General features: G+C 33.6%; 2 protein-coding genes across 3 annotated transcripts in view; one reads left to right on the top strand and one right to left on the bottom strand.

The window, feature by feature from the left end:
- Positions 1–1490: 1490 nt before the first annotated feature.
- On the bottom strand, positions 1491–16750 carry LOC140057129 (NPC intracellular cholesterol transporter 1-like). Its single transcript, XM_072102673.1, has 20 exons — positions 16604–16750; positions 12619–13839; positions 12053–12291; positions 11078–11172; positions 10252–10427; positions 9728–9856; positions 8619–8801; positions 8340–8454; positions 7903–8030; positions 7065–7199; positions 6706–6795; positions 6379–6569; positions 6095–6213; positions 5568–5703; positions 5417–5472; positions 4151–4301; positions 3419–3650; positions 2944–3057; positions 2178–2340; positions 1491–1737 (listed from the first exon to the last, which is right to left on the bottom strand). The coding sequence occupies exons 1-20, from the start codon at positions 16658–16660 to the stop codon at positions 1592–1594; spliced, it is 3876 nt and encodes a 1291-aa protein (XP_071958774.1). The 5' UTR covers positions 16661–16750; the 3' UTR covers positions 1491–1591.
- Positions 16751–20711: 3961 nt separating this feature from the next.
- LOC140056851 (ABC transporter G family member 20-like) overlaps positions 20712–22573 on the top strand; it is a 33340-nt gene continuing 31478 nt past the window's right edge. The window contains exon 1 of one of the 2 annotated variants that reach the window (XM_072102353.1): positions 20712–20796. The gene's annotated coding sequence lies outside the window, so the exon portion shown is untranslated. The remainder of the gene's footprint in view (positions 20797–22573) is intronic. The other variant, XM_072102352.1, reaches the window with a different exon arrangement.

Here is a 22573-nt window from a genome sequence, read left to right as displayed (position 1 = left end):
TAAGTTTATCCTATTCTTTATCACTGTGCTCAAGTATACCAAAATGACTATTGAGAACAGTGTTAAACTACATCGTACATTAATGTTATTTGTTGTATATTGTTAACTTTATCCTATTCTTTATCACTGTGCTCAAGTATACCAAAGTGACTATAGTTGAGAACAGTGTTAAACAGGATCTTACATTAATGTTATATGTTGTATATTGTTAAGTTTATCCTATTCTTTATCACTGTGCTCAAGTATACCAAAATGACTATTGAGAACAGTGTTAAACTACATCGTACATTAATGTTATTTGTTGTATATTGTTAAGTTTATCCTATTCTTTATCACTGTGCTCAAGTATACCAAAATGACTATAGTTGAGAACAGTGTTAAACGGGATCATACATTAATGTTATTTGTTGTATATTGTTAAGTTTATCCTATTCTTTATCACTGTGCTCAAGTATACCAAAATGACTATAGTTGAGAACAGTGTTAAACTGGATCGTACATTAATGTTTTTTGTTGTATATTGTTAAGTTTATCCTATTCTTTATCACTGTGCTCAAGTATACCAAAATGTCTATAGTTGAGAACAGTGTTAAACTGGATCGTACATTAATGCTATTTGTTGTATATTGTTAAGTTTATCCTATTCTTTATCACTGTGCTCAAGTATACTAAAATGACTATAGTTGAGAACAGTGATAAACTGGATCGTACATTAATGCTATTTGTTGTATATTATTAAGTTTATCCTATTCTTTATCACTGTGCTCAAGTATACCAAAATGACTATAGTTGAGAACAGTGTTAAACTACATCGTACATTAATGTTATTTGTTGTATATTGTTAAGTTTATCCTATTCTTTATCACTGTGCTCAAGTATACCAAAATGACTATAGTTGAGAACAGTGTTAAACGGGATCATACATTAATGTTATTTGTTGTATATTGTTAAGTTTATCCTATTCTTTATCACTGTTCTCAAGTATACCAAAATGACTATAGTTGAGAACAGTGTTAAACTGGATCGTACATTAATGTTTTTTGTTGTATATTGTTAAGTTTATCCTATTCTTTATCACTGTGCTCAAGTACACCAAAATGTCTATAGTTGAGAACAGTGTTAAACTGGATCGTACATTAATGCTATTTGTTGTATATTGTTAAGTTTATCCTATTCTTTATCACTGTGCTCAAGTATACTAAAATGACTGTAGTTGAGAACAGTGGTAAACTGGATCGTACATTAATTTTATCTTTTGCTTTACTGTGCTTTGATTTGATAAGCAAGTTTGGTTGCCCCGCCCCCATATGCTGCCTACTAAATTAGGATTCCCTAGCTTTTCTATAAAAATTGAAGTACCCACAATGCACGTTATACGGAAGTCATAGTCTTGTTAAATACAGACACAATAGTTTTTATCGTATTGTTTTCATTTAAATATCACTAAGATTGTCTTAAACTACAAACAACTAAAATTAGTGAAGGTATGCAAGTGTTTCTAAATGTTTACTACTGGTAGTATTAATACAATTTGGATTATATCATTTTCCAGAAAGGTAGAAAAAAACATAGAATAGTTGAGAATTCTCAACTAGCCAGGATGGTTTTGGAAATATAGCTCCTTGTTGTCGTAACCGAAATGTGTTTCGGGGTCCATCTTGGTCATGTGAATCCGTTGAACATTCCCGTTGCTTTTCGATGCCTCGGCTTCAGCCTCTGCCCTGTTCAAAGGTGGCCCTATAGGATTAAAGCAAATTGGATTCCGTGCAACTACCGTATTCATTGTATAAGTCAATGGTAACATTAATAGTTAGTAGTTAACTACATAGTTTGTCAATGAATTACAAAGTAGTATCTCACACCATTATTATATCACAGTGTATGCATTAGGCTACATACTAAGAAGTAATTAAGAAACAGTATTATCGCGTTACATTGAGAGTTTCAATCAATTTTCACACCAAAACCTTACACGAAAACAGTGATTAGGCCTACAGTATTAAACTTCCATTTATGCAAATTACATTATTTTATGCAAATTATGTTGGAATACCGGGGAGTACCGTAAGCGCTTACTTCATTGTGGTAGCTTACTTGACTATGTACCGGTAGCGGTGCCTAATTATTTATGTTCAAGCAGTCAGTATTTGTACAAATCCATATGAGAGACAACTTACCCAAATACGTTAGAAGTGCTGGTAGAAACATTAAACCGTGAAGAGTACCAATGATAGTAATAGCCAAGAACATTTGGAAATAGTAATCACGAAATACTTTTGACGAGGCAAAGTTGAGAACAATGATTCCAGGAAGATTGGTAAGTGCAACGCCACTCAAAATCTGTAATAGAAAACGTTTAAGTATCGATTATATGGTAGGCCTAGTGAAATGGGATGTCATGCAGAGCATTTTACCTTATTTTAAAATTTTTTCAACCATATTTTTAAATGTTGTCCTAAAATGGCTTTAATTATTAGTATCCTATAGCTTTCGTGGAACTCCTCTATACTATTGACCGTAGTGAAACTTGTGTGTTCCAAAATTCGTACGTAAGTGTAGGTCTACTTGCCATATGAACATTCGGAATACCGTACTTCGCAGACTATTTGTTTGTTTTAATTTCTTGCTCATATAAAAATAACAGTGGTACAGAAATATATATATATACATCAAAAGTCGCATACTTAACAATCAACAAAATCAGAACAAAGACAACAACAAAAAACGAGTAGGAGCAAAGGACTAGGCATAATTTGTATAATGTTCCTTGCTCAGTTGCTATTGTATACATGTGGGTTTTTTTTTTGTACTTTCTGCCGTCGCTATGATTGTTCAAAAAGTATAAAATCATACTTTCAAATCGATATATGGCTGGAGTGGTCGAAAACAAGTTTCTATCACTAGGCCTACGTGTTCGTTATTTTAATAGTTAAAAACACTTACCGAACTTCCAGTGGTAGCAAGAGAGAACTCGGCGCGCTGTTTTCTTGTAGGAAGCGTACTTAGGCGGAATGTTCTTACGATATGTGATATAAACTCTACAGAAATACCAGTTGCCTGAAGAAAAAAAACCCAATCACGTAATTAGCAGACTCAGATGCCTAATGGTAAAGGGTTTTGGAAAACGATCTTTCGGCATGGCCTACTAATTGCGTACAGTTTAAAATTTTAAATAATGTTGATAACTTAACATAACTATATTTCCATTATTTGTTTATGTATTGTTTTAATCCACTGATTCCATCTATAACTAATGCCGATCAAGGCCATTAAAAAAGCAGGCGTGTATTGGAACCAATAAATAACCCCCGTGGGCCCTGCAATAGAACTAATATACTGAACGGCATGTGATACGAAGTTAACCAATCAAAGGACAAGGATACACACGGGCGTGTTATAATAATCTCCACGTTCTTACCATCATAAGATTGACGAGTGAAATAGCATTGAAGTATATATCCAAGAGATACATAACGCCCATTGTATTAACAACAACCATTGCTACGTTTACGATTACGATTATGGATGAGATGAAATCGAACGACATCAGAAGTAAAGTAACAACGAAAACTGGAACAAGGATAGCGGGCAATATAATCTTTGCTTCGTCAACTATATCCAAGAACTGCTCATAAAATACATAGGAATCGCTAGAATAAAAAAAAACGAATATTAAAGGGCAAATAGGAAAACTGTAACGCTGAGAAAATGTTCTATTTTGTTATACCTGGACTCCCTTCTATTGGGTTCAAACAATAGGTAGTCGAATTGATTGTAACAGTATCTACAAGTACTTAGTAGTTTTCTTTCTAGTGTCAGTATATTCTGTATAACATTTCCAATTTACGATGTTTTCTAACTCCACTTTAAAAGTAGGCCTAGTGTTAGGTCTTAAAATGTAATTGTTAACCAAATTGTCCACACGGTTAGCATTTCACATACTTAGGTATGAAACCAATTTAAGTTCTAAACATGTTTGCATGTAAACATGTAGTAGAGAAACGGACAATAGTGACGGCTACATTTGGAGCAATCCAAAGTCATAAACAACATAGTTCAAAACATGTAACAACATCTACTTTTTTGTAGGCCAACAAAAACTGTAGTCCTATGTTTCAACGATTTAACATCAAATCAAATATAGGCCTACCTGTATGGAAACACTCTAAAATTGTCGCCAACGTCAATATTTTTTCGAATTTCTTTCTCAATATCTTCACAGATTTGTAGGACTATCTTTAAGGATTCTATGTCGTCTAACCCCGTACTCAGTTTTGCATGGAACGATGAAAAATACGTAGCTAAATTTTGAAGAAAACAAAATTAATAATTAAAAAAAATCTAATACAAAAGATACAATTGTTTAAAAAAAACGACTTACATAACTTGTTTATTAAAAGCAAACAATTTTTGTGGTGTCAGACCACAACAGATGCACATATTTTACATAAAGTGCAAAGGCGAATAAAGGTAAGGTAAAGGTGAGTCCCGTATTCTCTGAACGTAGGGGAATGAGTTGAGTTTGAGTTGAGTTGAGTTTCGTAATATTTATTCAACCAAAAAACATATTATTTAACATAAATATTAAACATTTTAACATAATATTTCTACTTATTTTTTTTTTTGGCTGGGATCTGGTTTAGAAGTATTAAACTTGTCTCAATCAGACCCCTAACAAAACAAATATTAGAAATAGTTTAATAAGGAAAAAGTATACGCCTTATTTAGACTTCAAATTATATAAGTAATTATGAAAATAAATATATGTAAATGACAGTTATATTTTTACTCATGTTAATTAGACAAATAAAAGTACTTTATACATTTCTTAAAAATTATTAAAGTTTTACAGTCAGTAAGTTTTTCATCTAAATCATTCCACAGAGTTGGTCCTGAGAAGGTTATACAATATTTAGATTTGGTTAATCTAACAAGTGGTACAAGTATCTTACGTGGATTTCTAAAATTATATTTGTTTATAACAGTAGATTTAGAAAACAATTCAAGAATAGGTCTAGGTAGTGAGCCCTTTATGAATTTAAACATAAAAATAGAGATTTGAATGTTATGGATATCAGTAATTTTAAGAATATTTGATTTCTTTAGGAGCTCATTGTACTATGCCTCGGCATTATGTGGTAGGGTAGCCAGTTCCTTTCCACGCCGCCTTTTTTCTCCCCAGTATTTTCAACCAGGTACTCATTTACAGTTGAGTGGACTGGGAGTTGTCGGGAATTGAACCCGGTCTATCTGTATGACAGTCAAGTGTCCTAACCACTCGGCTATCCAACTCCGCCAAAGGCCAGTAGATGTTTTATTAGGAACCAAAATACTTAAATATTGTGATCGATATTTTTAAAGGATAGGCCTATGACCAAAGTTGAATGATATAACGGGGAATTAGTTAGACACTCACCTTTTATAGATCCGTCGTCGTTGAATGCTATTGCACTGCCGTAAGAAGTAGCTCCTCTGTAAAATCAAAACAATTGGTAATATTTTCAGAGACAAAACAAACTTTTACTATATTATATTTATATTTATACTATAGTAAATCTAGGTCTTACCCTTTCGTACAATATTGTCCTGTAAGCGTCCCCAAAAAGTTTGGTAAATATGTATTAAACGTCTGTCCGATGGGTCGTTGCCATGCATCAGTGGAAGCAGGAATGCAATTGGTGGTACACCCTAGGTAAGCTGGATCTAATATAAACAAATACAGTATAACAAGTTACCATGCCTAACCCACTTGAGTGTACTCGGTAAACTTTCTTTAAACATTCTCAGAATGTGTCTGCAGTACAGATACGGTTTTGCTATCTGTTCATAAATTATGCAATATACAGTAGACAAATTTCCATTTTACAAATATAATGTTTTGAATTCATTGAATAAAGAAATATTTTCATTCGCTGTAAGGTTGACATTTCCATTGAATTCGGCTACTCCCGGACAATCCTGCCTTTCTTGTTAAATCAAGTTTTCAATTCAATTTAAAGCCTTAGTTTAATGATGCAACGCAAACGATAAGCGATATTTCGGATACATCGCTTGTGATTTGTCAAATTTACTTGTGACTGTAGGCCTACCATACCTGCCGTAGAACAGAAATCCCCTCCGGCCTCCTTAAGCTTACAACAGCTCCCAAAGTTTGGTCCAATCCAATCAAAGTAATCATCTAACCATGAATTTGGCGGGAAAGCTATCAGGCTACTGCATGGATAAAACAGAATAGAAAAGTGTACAGTTTACCGTGTAATCAAATCACTAAATTCATGAATATTTAAAATAATGGTTGAAAATAATGAACTAATTTATCTGCAGCATCATGATTGTGAATTGAATATGTAGACTCAGATATTGTAAAGTTAAACGTACTTCTCTGGGTCGCGACCCGCCGCAGATAATTGTTGATGTAGGGAGTTGTCGCTACAATTGGTACCTCCACATATCATGTTCTGGGCCAGTTCATTGGAATAGTCATAATCGCCGGCAACTACGAAGTATACAGGAGGTCCGATTTGACCGTACGCCTGGTAATCTCTAACAAACGCTGTTGCATATGAATCCTATAAAAAAGAAATCATAATATTATGATTTCACATTTAAAAAAAAACAAGGAATAAATGGTCGGGTAAGCTAACAGTTGGGTATCAGGTTTTTTGGCAGAACGTGTAATAAATTCCACAATACTATTTCACTTACGTCATCAAGAACGTCCGCACGATCTAGGACAACTGTTAACATTGTCGTCAGATAAACACTGATGCATGTTGCGGCAACAAAAACAATCACCTACGAATCAAAATTAATAATTATGATGAAGGAATAAGTTGATTATTGCGAACGCCATAAATAATGAAATTTAAATTAGTGCGCATGATCAATGCGTACTAAATGTGTTTACGCTGTATATTAAAAAAATATATATTTACAAGATTTGCTATCTTGTTTTCTATTTTCCTTTTTTAGGTTTTTAAATTTTAGGAAGATAAAGTTATGTATTTTACATTTGCATTTTTTTACATTGATTGAATAGATGTCATGAATCAATGAATACTTACTATGATTGGACGAACCCATTTGTTCACGATTAAAGGCGCATAGATTTTTTTCATAAACAGTTGAAAATATCCTAATTCATTTGATGTACTCTCCCGGTTGCAAGTACAGCAACAACATGGTTCCATTCGACCGGCCTAGAATGGAGAATATTATAGTAACAGTTACATACTAATCTGACCTACTCGAGAAAACTTGAGTTTGCCAAGAACAGTTTTTTAGAAGTTGAGAAACTTCTAAACATTTTAGAAAATTAGTTTTCAGTAATTATTTCATGCACCTTCTTGACAAAATTATTTTCTGAGGTTTATGAAGTCAGTGAATTAAATTAGTTTTTGTGATCATGTAGATGGCCAACATGACTCCAATAGCTAAGTGTAGAAATATGCACCAAAATCTCCTACAAACTCGCAGATTGCAAACAAAAGGTTGATCATTTTTATATTTAAATTTGAGGTTTGTTGGAGGTTCACGGATCACAGTGCATTTCTTGCATATGGTAGTACACGTAGAGTTGAAGGTTAAAATTCTTTCCCACAGATTAATAAACAATATATTACATTTTTTAAATTCTAGCTTTAACAACAATAATCTTTACATAAGGTATACGTAGTAAAATGTGTGTTGAGCTTTTCTGTTTTTAATCCCATAAGGATTACATTACTTTACACCTTTCATTATATGTAAAACATCAACAGTATGGCGTTAACGTCATCAACAACAGACATTTAAGTCTCGATGGTTTCTGAATGCATTATTCCAGAATGTCTTCATCTTCTAACGTCTGTCAACATTGATTAAAAAACCAAATGTAGCTAAAAACAATACTCTTAATCTTACATCTTGTCTCCAAGCATCAATTGACAAAACGGCAACAAAAGCAGACATTTGCAGTATGAAATCAAAGAGAACAGCAAGACCAGCGTACAATGCGAATGTGTGGATACCTTCTATCCTAATATAAGCACCTGAAATATATAATGTATTTTACAATTGTTTATTTTAAAACAGTATAGCACTGTAATGGAGATTTTAGCCGGATTTAGATTTAATCTCATGAATCATTCATTATTTCTGCCTGAGACGTCGAGGCCGCATCAAAGAAGCAAAATGACCCAATGTCTGTTCGACAACATCCTTTCAAACATCTTGGATCGGCTTCTGACATATACCTGCCGATTTTATTCAAAATATATTCCATTAAAGTATTGTATTGACAGTATTGTCATGTACAGTTGTATTTAATGCACAAGGTTCAATAGAGATTATGATCTTACCAACGAAAAAAGCGAATGATTCGGACAAGCCGCACATGAAGATACTTGGACCAACTCGTCCGATAGTTCGACCTATCTGCTCCTCGCGTGTCTCACCAGACCGACGCACATCCAGCTGCAAAAAAACATCAATATGATTATTAGCTTAGCTACTTTATTCTTCTTTTAAGTACTAGCCTATCCTTTCCATGTTGATCTCTCCTCATAACGCTACCCTAACATCTATAATTCCATGTTTTTTCTAGACAGAATTATATATAAACGTTCCAATCTGCTCACCTGGTAGTCTTTGACAAGAATAAACATGTTATCTGCGCCAACAGCTAGGATAATAAATGGTACCACTTCCAGGGCAATCAAGCTAGTTTTAACCCCAACGTAACCGTAAATACCAGCAGCAGAAAGGATCGATAGCAGGATAATGATAATACCACTCAGGCCTAGTAGAACCTTAGAATCAACCTGTGTTGTTTAGAGAAATTTAAAAAAAAAAGAGTAGTATTATGATTTTCCACACAATTTACATGGATAGTTACAACGAAAGTGTTCATATACTCAACTTACATACACAAATCATTTATAATGCGCCTAAAGCTCTGTCTACACTATCAAACTAGTTTGACAAAAAAAAGTGTGATGTGCCCAAATATGGTAGTGGTATGACCAAATATGGTAGTGAAATGACATCATCATGTCCATGGGCACATCACAATTTGTTGTCACATAAAGTTTGATTGTGTAGACAGAGCTTTTTAAAATAAAATTCCAAGCGCATTAATATAGATAACTAAAACCAAGCAATGTTAACTTTAGTCTATATTTAGTTATAGTGCGGTTGTGATAGAAGAAAAGATAAATTGTCATGGATGTAATTATTATTTTTCTTGTATAAGATGTAAACATCTATCTTGTATCTATTAGCACAAGCAATCGAAAACACAATATACTATTATTATTATTGTATTGAAGTTTGTCTAGTCTGGGTTCCAGGCGGAGTTTTGTCTTAATATTAGTAAAAAGATAAATATTTTGGCACATATGGCGTTTCATACGTATACTACTTGATTTTGTATTTTCAGACAAAAATCGCGGTCGAAATAAAAACATATAAATTTAAAAAAAAGATAATACAGACTTGGGGCAAGTCTAAAGTTTGTTGTATAATAATATGAAACAATATTGAGTACACAAACTTGTCCGACTGCACAAGTTTTCAAAAACGTTTTATGAATATGCGTCCGTATATGTTTTATGTTTATGCTTAGGACTACAAAGACAAGCCACTTTGGCTTCTGTGTATCTTAACCCATAAACTATTTATTTACGTATCTTTATTATCAATGTAATTATTGTATTGTATTAAATATGAGAAATATTTGAATTCTTACCAGAATACGGGAACACTTATTGTACTGTCCAAGGGCCAATACAATATACACGAATACCGCACAGTAACTTATGGCAATAGTAACAGTATCCGCCTCGCTTTCTCTCTTTATTTCTTCCTCAAGGGTAGACTTAAAAATAGAAAAGAAAGATAGTTATACTTAAACATGAAAGAATTAGATAACATTGATGTTCACGTATCTAGCGACTGGATATATACGGCCTATGTTACAAGAACCATAGACTATATACTGGGGAGGCATGGCCATCCCGGTGGGTATATAATTGAATGTGGCAAGGAGAGAAGTGTTCAAATATTGAAACGATCTTTTGTCTATTCGTTTTTGTACCATAGACTAGGCCTGACAACAATACCAATAGGCCTAGACGGAAATGATGAATCTGAAGAGAAATTAATTGGTAAAGAGAGGTGAATCCAAAATGAGAGTCGGCGTCTGCCTATCGCGGTAAAGAATAGGTAATGATGATAGGCCTACAAAGTCTGTCTCTATAATTTTAAACTTACGGTAGCATAATAAGAAACTCTGATCAAATCGCTTGAATATTTATGCATAAATTCTATAAAGGCTTCTTCCCAAGCAAATGTCATGCCTGACAATACATCATTATCAACTTCTTCTCTCAAAAACAAAGTAAAAATGAAAGCCTCGGCACTATTGTAGACATCAACTCCATTGTCGTCTAATTATTAAAAAAAAATCAATGAAGGATAAATTAAAAAACTGTTATTTAGAAAAATTTAATATATTAAAATGAGTAATATTAGTTATTTTTCGCTATATGTGAGTAAAAATACGCGATAACTTCAAAACTACTTTGGTTGTACTGTAAAACAAAATATTTAATGCGTATATATTCCTACAATGCTACAAATATTTCATTTATATTTTCATCTTTCTCCTGAATAAATTATTGACACTTTGCACTCGTAAATTCATTTATATAATAATACATGTCCATTTTTCATGTTTCTAAGGTCATTTCCGTTTAAGATATTTACGTTTCCGGAATAATAGTATAAAGAAATAAAAAGATCACTTTAAGCTTCCGTAGGATTATCATGGTTTATGTTAAATATTTATCATTTAATTGTATCCTTTACTAGGATTTCTAATCAGTATATTTATTGTAGTTATGAGAGAACGTATATTTTCTTTATAAATTTAACTTTAAGCAACTCAATTTAATGAAACTTATATGGGTGCTCCTCTATAATACAATACCATTATTAGCTTAGATGTATAACTGTTTTTTTTAAATTGGAGATCTCTTTAAGTGTGTATATTAATATAAGAAATCGTTACTCATGTCAAATAACGTCTGGAACTTACTTTTGTAGCCTCCAAGAGTAGTGTATGGGAAAGCAGGAATTCCCAGGTTGCTGCCACAGGGCAGTCCCATAAACGACTCTGGTGATAAAGGTGATCTGAAAAAAAATCCAAATAATGTCAAAAAAATCATACAAATTTACAAAAATTTAACTATTACAAATAAGACAATTTTATATATTCAAAAATATAGTAGATACCAGCGTATCTTGAAAGTTTACATTTCTAGTCAACCGTTATGGCAGAAAACATCTTTGTAGTGCAGTATGGTTGGTTGGATCTAAACAACAACAATCGATGACCTTTTATTTTGTGGTGTACTGTAATTATTTACAATGAAATCGCTAAAGATACCTTCATAGATCCCAGTCTGGTGGCCAGATAAAACAAATCGTGGCAAATGTGTTTAATAAAAACCGTTCACACTAACTCATTCGAAATTCTCTGAATGTAGTACGTCACGTGTGTGACCGAAAAACGCAGCTATAGTTATTCTAGGCTTAGTGCGAACGCAACTTTACAACAGACAATGTATTCTTTATTTTATATTTTGGTCAGTTGTAGGTGTCCTTTAGATAAACTCTATTGTTGCTTTCTAAGAATGCTAGGTATCTCCGTACAGGATGATAGCATCAGATACATTCAGCCGATTCGAGTCTGCTGATTATAACAACAGCATAATAACCTATTAACCTACACCTAAACAGTAAACCATTGACAGGTAGGCGGTTTATTATCGCATTAGTGCATGAAACAGAAAGGTTTTAGGGACATGTATAATAATGGCATCCATAAAGGGACTTTGGAAAAAGTAGCTTTATAAGGTATAAAAACATTATATTACATTTAGGAAACTTTATTACGGAATCTGTCCAAGTAATGTATATAGTTTTTAGGTAAAATACTGAGAAGCGGGAGAATATGTTGGACAAATACTGAGAAGCGGGAGAACAGAATTCGAAAACGTCAATAACCTACGTGGTACAGAACAAAAAATGGTCATGATAATCTGCCTTTCTTCCACCAAGTATCACTGTCGTATTCATTTTTTCAAAACTATTCTGCCAGTGTTGAAGAACACTGTTAATGAAACATTCTTGAGAATATGGGGCTCCTGGTTGGACACACACGTCTTTTAGTGTGATTTCTATTTTAGTACCATTAGGATAGGTATAAGAAACTGGTAACTGAGAGATTTCGTTTTGTAGGTTTAGAATCTGAAACGGATAAAATTGATTTTGTTGATTAAGTTAATATAAACAAAGGTGATGGTAGTTATCGTATTCTTTCTGAACGTAGGAGCTCATTGTACTAAGCCTTTGTAGGTCTACTATGTGGCATGGTGATCAGTTCCTTTCCACGCTGCCTTATCCTCTTTAGTACTGCAACACGGCACTCATCATCACTCTATTCTAGTCGACGTGCTATCAGATGCACTGTTGGTGGAACCTCACTTCAGTAAAGATGTTATGATTTAGGTAGACATGTATACTTCTCCTCTCCTGTGCCATTGACTATATGAGTAATAATCATAACAAGCTTACCTCTTCAAAAATGCTCAAATCAAAAAGTGCATTAAATTCAAGTGGACCATTTCGGAAGGAATCATATATTTCTTTTCCGTTAACACGAGGTGTAATGAACAATTGTTCCGTCCTTGATTCAGAACCAAATGTCTCTTGAAACTCTATCTGATCTTTTCTTGTCTGAGCACTAGAACTGGACCAAAGTTCAATTGGGTCTGTCACAATTTCTGTATAATATATGCCACATGAACACGCTATCACAACAACTAACGATATCAGGAGAACGATGAAAGGATGTTTCGCCACCAGCCTCCCCCATTTTTCAAAAACTCCGCTCAACGTGTCATTAAACAATTTACTGCAGGAATCGCAGCAATTGGCATCTCTAACTTCATTTGAGTCCGATCGTCGTCTTTTGCAGAAAGCTATACAAAGAATAAGCACGAGTAGCACGCTGAGGAATACAAAAAAAATCACTGACAGAATCAGAATCCAGCCATCAACTTCTCCTATCTCAAATGGTTCATTAGTCGGCTCTGGTACGTATTCCTCCACACAAACAGCCGGGCAATCTTCACAGCTACATGCAGGATCACCAAAAGTAGAATCTTGACAACGGAACGGGGTGTCTGATAGAGGTTGAATTCCATTCGTAAACGTTTGACTTGAATCCACAAAATTATAAGCAACCGTGTACGGTGTTATAGATGTCAAGTATAAAGCATTAAACCAAATTTGTGGGTTACAGGTTTCATCAGAATAACCTGGACACATCAAATCGATCACTTTTATGTCATTAACGCCAGGATATAAGACATCCTTACATGATGTATGTATTCCTTCGGCGTATTCATTTGTAAGGAACACTTCTGTGCCATTCACAAGGACATCACTACCCGTTGCATCTGATAGTGTTACATTCACAAACTGACTTTGGTTAGGACTGCAAGTTATCTGACAGAAATGATTCATAATGTTCTCCATACAAGACGGACATCGTCGTAAATTCTGTTGAGCAAATCTGACTGTAAATCCTGCCATACGCCTTAGCATGGCAGTGCTACAGCACGTCGGTGGAGTTGGGGATACCACTAATTTTGGACATAGTTGAGATAGGAGGTAAATTCCCTCAGGGTCAATGAGAGGTTGTGGCATTGTATTGCTAAAACATGGCTTGCCATCATCGCTGCATTCATCGTTCCAGATACATCGATTGGCTTCATGAACTTGTCCAAATATCTATAATAAAAAAAACCCATTAGAATCTGTTAGTTGTTCATCAGCATTGACAATATTGTATCATCAGATACTGGTAATTATTGTAGCCTAGATAAGTATACAGTAGGCCTATATTTACATTTACTCAGATCACAAGATGCATGTGTTATGCTCGAACATTAACTTTTATTTGTGTACGATTAAACTAGGGTTCATCATACTCAGTGGTGTAAGAAGCGATATCATTATGAAAGTGTGACGTTGAATGTTAGAGTATTGATTATCTCAAGGCAATCTAACAACATGATGCTGAGCGCTGAAGATCAAAGGATTTATCTGTGGCTGCGACACGATAATTTTCACGACCCTTAACAAACACCGCGCGCCGTGGAGAATGTACATGCAGTAATGTTGGTATTTGTCGCAGCCAGACATAAGATCAAAGGACCGTTACGAGTTCCTATCTTGGCAAGGCGAGCTCAGTGTCCTGTTGTTAGATTGTCTTGATTTTCTTAACATAGGCCTATACATCATTTCTGACGAAAACACAGCACATTACACAGTACATATATATTATTTACAAAAAATAGATGCAAAATTAATTATTTCTTTTTTTAAATGCACAAAAATTAATTTAGACATACTGTATTTTCAATCAAAGTAATATTTCTGGAAGCCATTAAAATAATGAACTTACTTTTAAAAGGGAAAGTATTAGTGTACTGTATAAATTGGTATTTTTTTGCAATTATTATATGGTATTATGTTCATTCATTGTCATAAACGGTTCTCAGTTTATCTTTACATATAACCTAACCCTCATATACACATAAAATATTAGTGTACTGTTTGTAAATTAGCTTTTTTTAAATTATTATAATGTAGTATTATGTTCATTCAGTGGCTAACGTCATAAACGGTTCTCCGTTCTTTTTCTACATTGTAATATTTTGTTTTTAACGGTTGTTTTTTAATGGTCAGATGTTTGGCCGACTCCGACGTACTTGTACCTTATACACGTATACAGTATATGAGAATACAAATACAGTAATTCTGGTACCCTACAGTAGCCATCACCGTAGGTTCGGTGGTCTAGAGGTATGAACAACAGGCTAGTGATCTTTTAGGTCGTGTGTTCTGATTCCCACCAAAGAATTACGCTCTGTCTACACTATCAATCTAGTTTGACAAAAATATTATAGTGATATGTCTTCGTGTCCATATATGAACATATCATATTTTTTGTAACAAAGTTTGACAGTGTATACAGAATCCTATATGTATTAGTACAAACATTTAAAATAGTATATACTCCATGGTAAAGTAGAGTTAGGTCCCAGATAGGGCAAGCATCTGACGAGTTTACTGAGCACACTCTGACGAAAAGCTATATATGTATTTCTATTTACAGTTCATTACTAAAGTACTGTATTATGTATTACTATATATAACCAACAGATGACACTTATTGACCAATGGAATTTATCATATAAAATGGTGTGACACAGGTCAGTTTTTCAATTATTATTAGTCATTACTATAGTGTCACTTCATTAAGCTCTGGTATTGCGGTTACTTTTTAGTGGCTGCTTATTTTAATAAACCGGATTGATAATAATATACTGTAGATAACAATTTTATTGAAAGTTGTATACGTAGTTACAGTAAAAATGCGATGAGCTGCGCGCAGATGACAAAACAGTAAACAAAAATAAGTAACAAAATAAGTAAGATTCTAACACTATTGTAGCCCAAAATATTATTAGTATGATTTTATTATGTTTTGAAGGTTTGCATGGCGAAATCAAATGTTGATGTAAAGTTTGCGGTACACCACATATATATGTTCTGAAAAGAACTTCTAAGTTTCTCAACGTTTCGATCAATATACTTTGATCATCGTCGTCAATAATTGTGTGTCCATCATTAGGCCTACAGGCATTATTTTATTTTTTCTTTATTTCATACTCATCCAACAGCGAGCACAAACTCGCCAATTACAGGATAAGACAAATTATCCTATAGTTTATCATGCTTATAAACTAAGTCTCTTTTGAGGCTTAGGGAGTGTTGAAAGAGTCGTGAGTTACAAACCTGGCACTAATTTATTCATTATGCTTGGTAAGACTGGGGTTTGATCAAATTAATGTATTGTTTTTTTAATTTAATTAATTTAGAACCAGGTTGCAATCTTGTTATGATGTAATTGGATATTCCTTTTTACAAGCAAACAAGTGATTCCGTGGTAACTAATTGCTATTTTGCATTTGAGTTTTCAAAGACAAAATAATAATATTATAATAAGACATAACAATATAATGTATTTAGGCCTAAAGTGATTTTTTGGGAATAAAATAAATTTCTATTATTAAAAAAATGACAGATAATGTTTGATAATATAATTGATCCAAACCGAACATAGCATTTGTAGCAATTGTAGGCCTACATTTCAAAACTTAAAACTGAATATTTAATGGAAAATGAATTCGTATCAGCAGAAAAAAACTATTTTAGAGTACAGTTGTACAATGTTTACGTGTATGAAAATGCTGGTTTAAACCAGTTTATAATAAAAAAAAAAAACAACCAGTCCATCCATTTTATATTTAAAGAGGGTAAAGGATTGTCAAAATCAAACATATATGTGTTAGAGTCCTACTAAAAGATTACTTTCCAATGATAAAGTTTTATTGTGAAATGCTTGCAATGTTTTCCCTGTAGTGTAATTGGAGTTTAACTCCGTACATTACAGCGTTTGTGTAAAGATTAATTTATTAAAACTTACCTGAATACAACCGTACACAAGAACCAAAATAACAGGCAGCTTTAAGAAGCCTCCCATCGTCAACGTTTCTGGTTAGGTGGTCAGACGTTGCTAGCTTCTAAATATCTATGCCAATACTGAAATAGAAACAAGTTATACAGTCTCAATCTTCACTGAATGAATCAAAATGAGTAATAACACGCCCACCAGTTTAATCATCAACCGTAAAATGTTACAACAGAAATGGAAAATAGAATTAATTTGCATGTTTTAGTGAACCGGGGATAATCAAAATTGTGCACGCGTGTAAGAACTATAAACTATATTCAACAACAACTGGTTGAAATGGGTTAAAAATGACTACTGTACTCATAAATTCCATAATGAATATGTGAAATAACTGTATATAAGATGACATTAAAAACGGATAATGAATAAAGAATAATTATTTTTTAAGTATGCATAATGAACACTATAAAGTTAAAAGTGTAAAAATCAGAAAAGGAAATTTAACGAACGAAAATGAAATGTGAATATAATACATATGAAAGATTGAATAAATAAAGGTGGTGGTTAATCACAAAAAAAAGACAAAAAAACAATTAATAAAAAACTAGCACTATAGATTTGTTTAAAAAAAACAATAATCTTTGTGACAGTGGCACTTAGGTGAAACGGTGCGTCCTAGAAAGAACGAAATACAAAAATCAATCAATCAACAAAATGATGATAATAACAAAAAACTTAAAATGAAAAAGTTAAACATATAAAACAAACTCATATACTCAGGCATTTCTGGATGAAACAAATCAAATATGATCGGTGAAATTAAAGACAATTTATAATAGCCAAGAGCGTGGTGGCCTAACATGGTAATTTAAACAGTGGTAGGTCTATGTTAGGCCGAACATGGTCACCTCACAAACGTAGGCCTAGACGTCAATAAAAACTATTGTTTGAACTTTCTAGTAAAATAGATAACATAAGTACGAAACATCTTACTTTTTTTATTGAAGTAAAGACACGTCCAGAAAAAAAAAAAACAACCAAGATTGATGCTAATTCTCTGCTTGTGTTTTCACATCCGCCTAGTACTTGATATTAGTAATAAGTGGGTATGAGAACGTCATGAGCTTGGATACAAGAGGTATGCAAAACACAATACAGTGCGTGGCCTTGATCTTAAGTCTATTGTTTACCGTTCTTGAGTTGGTATTGTTATTGTGTAGGCTGTCAGTCTGCTGGGAATGTAGGCTTACCTATTCGTTTTATAACCATGGACCTACAAATCAGTATAGGTCCAGTATAGGTTCCTCCTTGGTCCATGTTATAACTATATTTATCTTTTTTTAAAAAATGCATGTGATCCGACAGCATACCGTGTTAGGAAACACATATGTAACAACATATTTATGGTTTTTTTAATCAACGTTGATTTGAACAATTATTTTGTATAATTATTTTCAGTTGAAAGAAAAAATGTGTTTCTAACCTTTGTTCCATATTTCTTTATGTCTGTAACGATTCACTATGAGAACTCAACCATGGTACTGAATTGTTAACAAATAGGCTACCAGACGGGTACGTGATTGAGCATTCTTTTTGTTTCGACATAGTAAAATTATTATACTTAGATAAGATTGGTTAAATATGTATACGGGCTCGGGTATAACATTATGAACGGCAATAACATATGAACATTTTGTGAGTGAAAAATGTTATATTCATACATTTTGAATATTGGTTTCAATTCTAGATAATAATTTTATTCTCGATGGGAATTTCTTGCTAACGATTATTTCTATTATATTAAAACCATCAATCGTGTTATAATGATTGTTATTCCAACAAATATTCATATTTGTGAACACCCCTCCCCCTCTTCCCTTTTTTAAAAAACAAATAGTTTTGTTTGATTCTTTTTAAAAATGTTTGTGCCGTTTCATTAAGTGATGTCGATGACATATTATATTCAAATGCCTAATACACAATGATCTAGATCGGAAAAATCATTCATCTTGTAACTTAGTCCGAGAAAACAATTTATTATCAAAATACCTACTTTCACACTTTGTACCATACAACAATAAATATTATGAAAGCGCTGAGTGAAGCAAAATATTGCCACAGAGACGCATATTGATATTTCGGCCTATGTTAAAAGAATACAAATTTTTTGTTATTTTTTTTGTGAATATATTAATGAACCGATTTTCTTGAATGTTAAGAGGCATGCTGTAAGTACCTATTTACACCAAAAAAGTCAGAATGATAACTTGAAATTATAGGTGCTATCGTGATAACAAACAAACATACAAAGCAAGTACTATAATTAAGAGTAACAAAAATTAACAAAAGCTCAAAAGCTCAAAACTGTGACACGCCAAGACTTTTTGTTTATTGGTTGGCTAAACTACAAAAGAAAGAGGTGACTCAATTGAGATCGTCGAAATAAACTTGTGTCAAACGCTTGTATTCAATGGATCGGAACTAAATGTTCCCGGTCAGTAACTGGCAATATACAATTGGTTTATTATCCGTGAATAAATGAAGAATAATAGACAGATAATAATGTCATATGACAATAGATGAATCAGCCACGTTGCCGTAGAAAATAATTTCTAAACTATTCACATTATATTACCCCGTCCTTCACCATGATTTTCAATTCAAACGACAATGAATTTTTCTTTCTTTCAAATGACTGTATTTTTATCATCACTTTATATTATCTTACTTTAAAAGAGGTTTTCGTTTACAGTAGTATTATCTCTATGGTAAGAGCGATTCAACTAAAGATTTCCTGAATATAAGGCTTAGCAAGGATAATAATAATAACCAGTTAATGTTTTTTTTCAAGGAGTGTAGAGTAGTTCCTCCAAGTCTAGGAGTTAGTAGTTCCTCTAAGTCAAGGAGAGTAGTTCCTCCAAGTCGAGAAGTCAGTAGTTCCTCTAGGTATAGGAGTTAGTATCCTCCAAGTAGTCAGTAGTAAATTCCTCCCTGAGTAAGTAGCTTCTCTAAGGATTTAGTGGTTTACCAAAGGAGTTAGTAGGCCTAGTTTTTTCCAAATAGTTAGTAGTTCCTCCAAGAAGATGATACAACTCCAACCTGGCTCTTAATTCAAGCAAAGTATTCGTTTCAAAAGAGGCTATGGATCTGAAGTTGTATCTTACGGGTCCGATCAAAATCGAGATAAAAGAAAAAAAATCGTTGACCAAAATTGTACTTACCTTACAATGAACTCGTAGTGACTGAATGAAAAAACAAACCAAACAATTTTCGTTTTAGCTCACCTTCAGGGCATAAACGAGAGGGTGCTCAGGTGGAAAAGAAAACCTTCACAATAAATGACACACAGTTTGAACTGTAATGTATGTAGTAGACCTATTATGATTCCATTGAGTGTAAATTCCGTCTGAAATGGATGCATTCCTTGTAGATGTATAACTTAATCACGAATGAACCGCAAAGTAATGTACATATGAATTTTCATAAAAGGTTTTCAATTTTATTACCACAGATTGAATAATTTGTTTAACAAATTCGGTGTAGTTTTAGAAACCAATAAAAGACTTTAAGTACCCATTTCAATGACGTAGATGTGCATTTGTCTTCTCAAGAGCTCTTGGAAGAAAATACATTGTAGTGTTTTGACCTTAAGTTGTGTAAAGCGTTGTTAATAACTACTGCTATACTATTTATTTATTTATTTATTTATTCAATATCCAGGTATACAAACAGAAAGAAACCAACAACATTATACATACAAGTGTGGTGGATGGAGTACCCTGAAGATTGCCAACAGTGCAAGCACTATCAAAGACTCAAAACCACATACATAAATCACATATAAATTGAAAACACACAACAACTTTAAAATATATAAATTACAGTTTTATAATTATAATTATTATAAAAAATTATTAGTAATAATTGTAATTACACAAATAAAATGTACAATTTAAAGTTCAGTTATAGCTGAATGAAGAAAATGTACAACAGCTGCAGTACGGTGTAATCACTTCTTGTTGCTATACGCTTGGGTGCACACGGAAAAAGTAAATTTAACTGATAAATTATTCATGTTTATTTTGTGACGTTTCACGAGGGGTCCCCAACTTATGTACGAAAAAAAAAATCGCGGCCGGCGAACCTGGGCAGCAGCAGCAGAACCCAAACAAATGTTTACTTTTTAGTGTTGTTTTATTAATGTGGTATATAACTCCTTATTTATTTACTTATAATTAGTCTAGATAAGGCCCTAGGCCTAGCTAGTACTATAGTGTGCAGTATACTATGTAGGCCTAGGCCCTCCCTACTAGCTATCTAGGCCTACTACTAGGCTAGGCCTACCTAGGCTACTACAACACTAGGCTAGGCCTAGGCTAGTAGGCCGCCTAGCCTAGGCCTACTACTATTAGCCTAGGCTAGTACTGTAGTCTACGTAGTAGGCCTAGGTCTGGCCTACCTATAAAAAGCCTCTCTGTCTCTCCCCTCTCTTGTAGGCCTAGCCTGTCCCTCCCAGACCAGGCATACTAGTAAGTAGTAGATACATGGAGTGGAGGTATAAAAATAGATAACTCCATGCTAGGTAGGCCAGGACCAGGTAGGTAGGTAGCTCTTATAGCCTACTTCTGCTATATAGCCAGGCTACTACTAGGCCTAGCTAGGCCTAGTACTACTATGCATAGGCCTAGTTACTAATGTGGCAGTTTACGTAAACAATGACATTAGTCGCGTTAATATTAATTATAGAAATCACGGTAATCCATTTGTGTTTAATAATAATGTTGTTAGACGTACTGTGAACAATAATCAATTTCCGGTATTTTTTCAATGAATATTAAATTGTTCAAATTGCCACTGAATGCGTGTAACAAGTGCATCCTCATAGTCGAGTACTAGCCTATTGATGCTTTTGATTACATCATTTATATACTCACAATCGCATCATATTTGTTTGGTACAATTAAAGCCTCAAAGGCCAGCTTTACCCAAGATCCCATGATTGTCTGGATGAATTGTTTGTGGTAAGTATGGGCTTTGGCTGCTAGTGACTTAATTTTTTTTTTTTTTTTTTAACTGGTGGTCACGACTTAAAGTTGTCCGCAACTTATTTTGACCTCCATCCGCACATTTTTTATGTTTTTCTTGTTTATTGTAATTTTCTTTTTGCAATTTGTAATTTTTATCTTTTATTTTAAAATGTGTGGAGAAACTAATAAAACAAACAAAACAAACTGATTTCAAATTTCGACATTTTAGGCATATGCCATACATATCAGAAGCGTATTTCAACTTACCATAAATGAACGGTAAATTACTTTTGATCCAAGCCTAATATACTACAGTGTAAAGTAGTGCTAGTAGTAGTAGCTAGGCCTTTCATATTAAAGTTTAGGCATAGCCTACTACATTACCACACCATTACTACACCCTACTATATTAATACAAATTTAAAGTATGTAAAATAGTGGATAGACGGACCTACAGTAGATGGTACATGGTATAATGGTAGACTTTAGTTTTATAGCAAATTTAATTTTTATATTCTTTGAATTATCTGTCAAATTTGAAATCAATATTTGCCAATTATAAACTATCAGGGCCGTAGCCAGGATCTGTCAAGGGGGGGTTCGCACACTAAGTATTTGGGTCACCCCCACCCCTGGGGTGGGGCCTGAGGCGAAGCAAATTTTGTTAAATGACACCCCTAGATGGCCGGAAAAGACACTCTCATGCAGCATGCTACCAATGAGCAAAACGATCGTACTTGGACTCATGGACTAACGATAACATTTGTTGCCGTATGTTAGATGCGCGTGCTCTGTGTGGAACCACCGATTGTTTGATCATTTACTCGATATTTTGTTTTGCGTTCAAGTTCAATGCGAACGTACGTCTAGGAGAAGCCCCGAAAAAAGCACACTGGGTGAAGGCAAATGCAATTCTTATTATAGCTCTATCTATAATATTTATTTACAGCAATTT

Source organism: Antedon mediterranea, chromosome 8 (assembly GCF_964355755.1).
Source record: "Antedon mediterranea chromosome 8, ecAntMedi1.1, whole genome shotgun sequence".
Classification (NCBI taxonomy): Eukaryota; Metazoa; Echinodermata; class Crinoidea; order Comatulida; family Antedonidae; genus Antedon; species Antedon mediterranea.
Note: the sequence above shows the minus strand (reverse complement) of the source record. Positions and strands in the feature narration are given on the sequence as shown.